Genomic DNA, 823 nt, shown 5'->3' with positions numbered 1-823 from the left:
CAGGCTCTGAGGAAGCAGGGTGGGCCCCGCCCGGTCAGCTGGATGTACCCACACTCGTAATTAGGACAGAGATGCAGCAGCAGAACCGTTGCACCAGGTTAAAAACCAGTTCTTGTAAAGGGGCCGCTCTCATACTTGGGGGTGCAGCTGGGCCCCCTCCCCTCAGTTACTCATGGGAAACCCGTTCCAAGGCCACATAGAAACTGTTCTTGTCATCGAGGCAATGCCAGCCGATGGGTCCGATCTCACAGTCTGCGCAGACCAGAAACTTGATGTTGCCCACGTCCTTGGTGAAGCCCACGTTCTCGAAGATGAACATGTCCTCCACCAGCCAGTGCTCCTGGAGGAGGTCGCCCTCGGGGCTGCTGCCCTCGGCCAGAGCCGGCTTCTTCCTCATGGAGGGAAGGAAGAGCTGCGGGGAGAACACAGGAATGCCGCGCTGAGCACCGTCACACCGCACCCCGTTCACGTGGGCTTCACGCGGGGCCCTCACCAGCAAGACACGCAGTCCTATCAGGTCACAGACGAGGATGCGGGCTGCTCCTCTGTCGTCCGTGCCCTGATTCTAAAGAGACTGAAAAAGGAACTCTGAGCAGCTGTGGTGGTAACTTGGCTTCAGTGCTATCCTGACCTTGGGCTTCGAGGCCCCACCGGCTCCTAAGCTCCCCGGAGCTTACCCTGCTCCAGCCACACGGGCCTTCCTGCCTTCCTCAGGCGGGTAAGTCTACTCTGCCCTCAGGTCTTGGCTAGGCCAGACCCTTCTTAATATTCAGCTCAAAAGTAACCTCCTTGGTAAGTCTTCCTTAGCCAAACAATCTGAATT

At 58.0% G+C, this 823-nt stretch overlaps 1 protein-coding gene across 1 annotated transcript; it reads right to left on the bottom strand.

Annotated features, from left to right (window-relative positions):
• Positions 1 to 6: 6 nt before the first annotated feature.
• On the bottom strand, positions 7 to 565 carry LOC102245341 (guanine nucleotide exchange factor MSS4; the record flags this gene model as incomplete). Its single annotated transcript, XM_005852831.1, has 1 exon — positions 7 to 565. A coding segment is annotated over one exon (399 nt), but the record flags the coding sequence as incomplete, so codon positions are not given.
• Positions 566 to 823: the final 258 nt, after the last annotated feature.

The sequence above is a fragment of the Myotis brandtii genome, unplaced genomic scaffold (assembly GCF_000412655.1).
Source record: "Myotis brandtii unplaced genomic scaffold, ASM41265v1 C41762179, whole genome shotgun sequence".
In the NCBI taxonomy this organism is placed as follows: domain Eukaryota; kingdom Metazoa; phylum Chordata; class Mammalia; order Chiroptera; family Vespertilionidae; genus Myotis; species Myotis brandtii.
The sequence above is the reverse complement of the archived record's forward strand: the minus strand, read 5'-3'. Positions and strand labels throughout refer to the sequence as shown.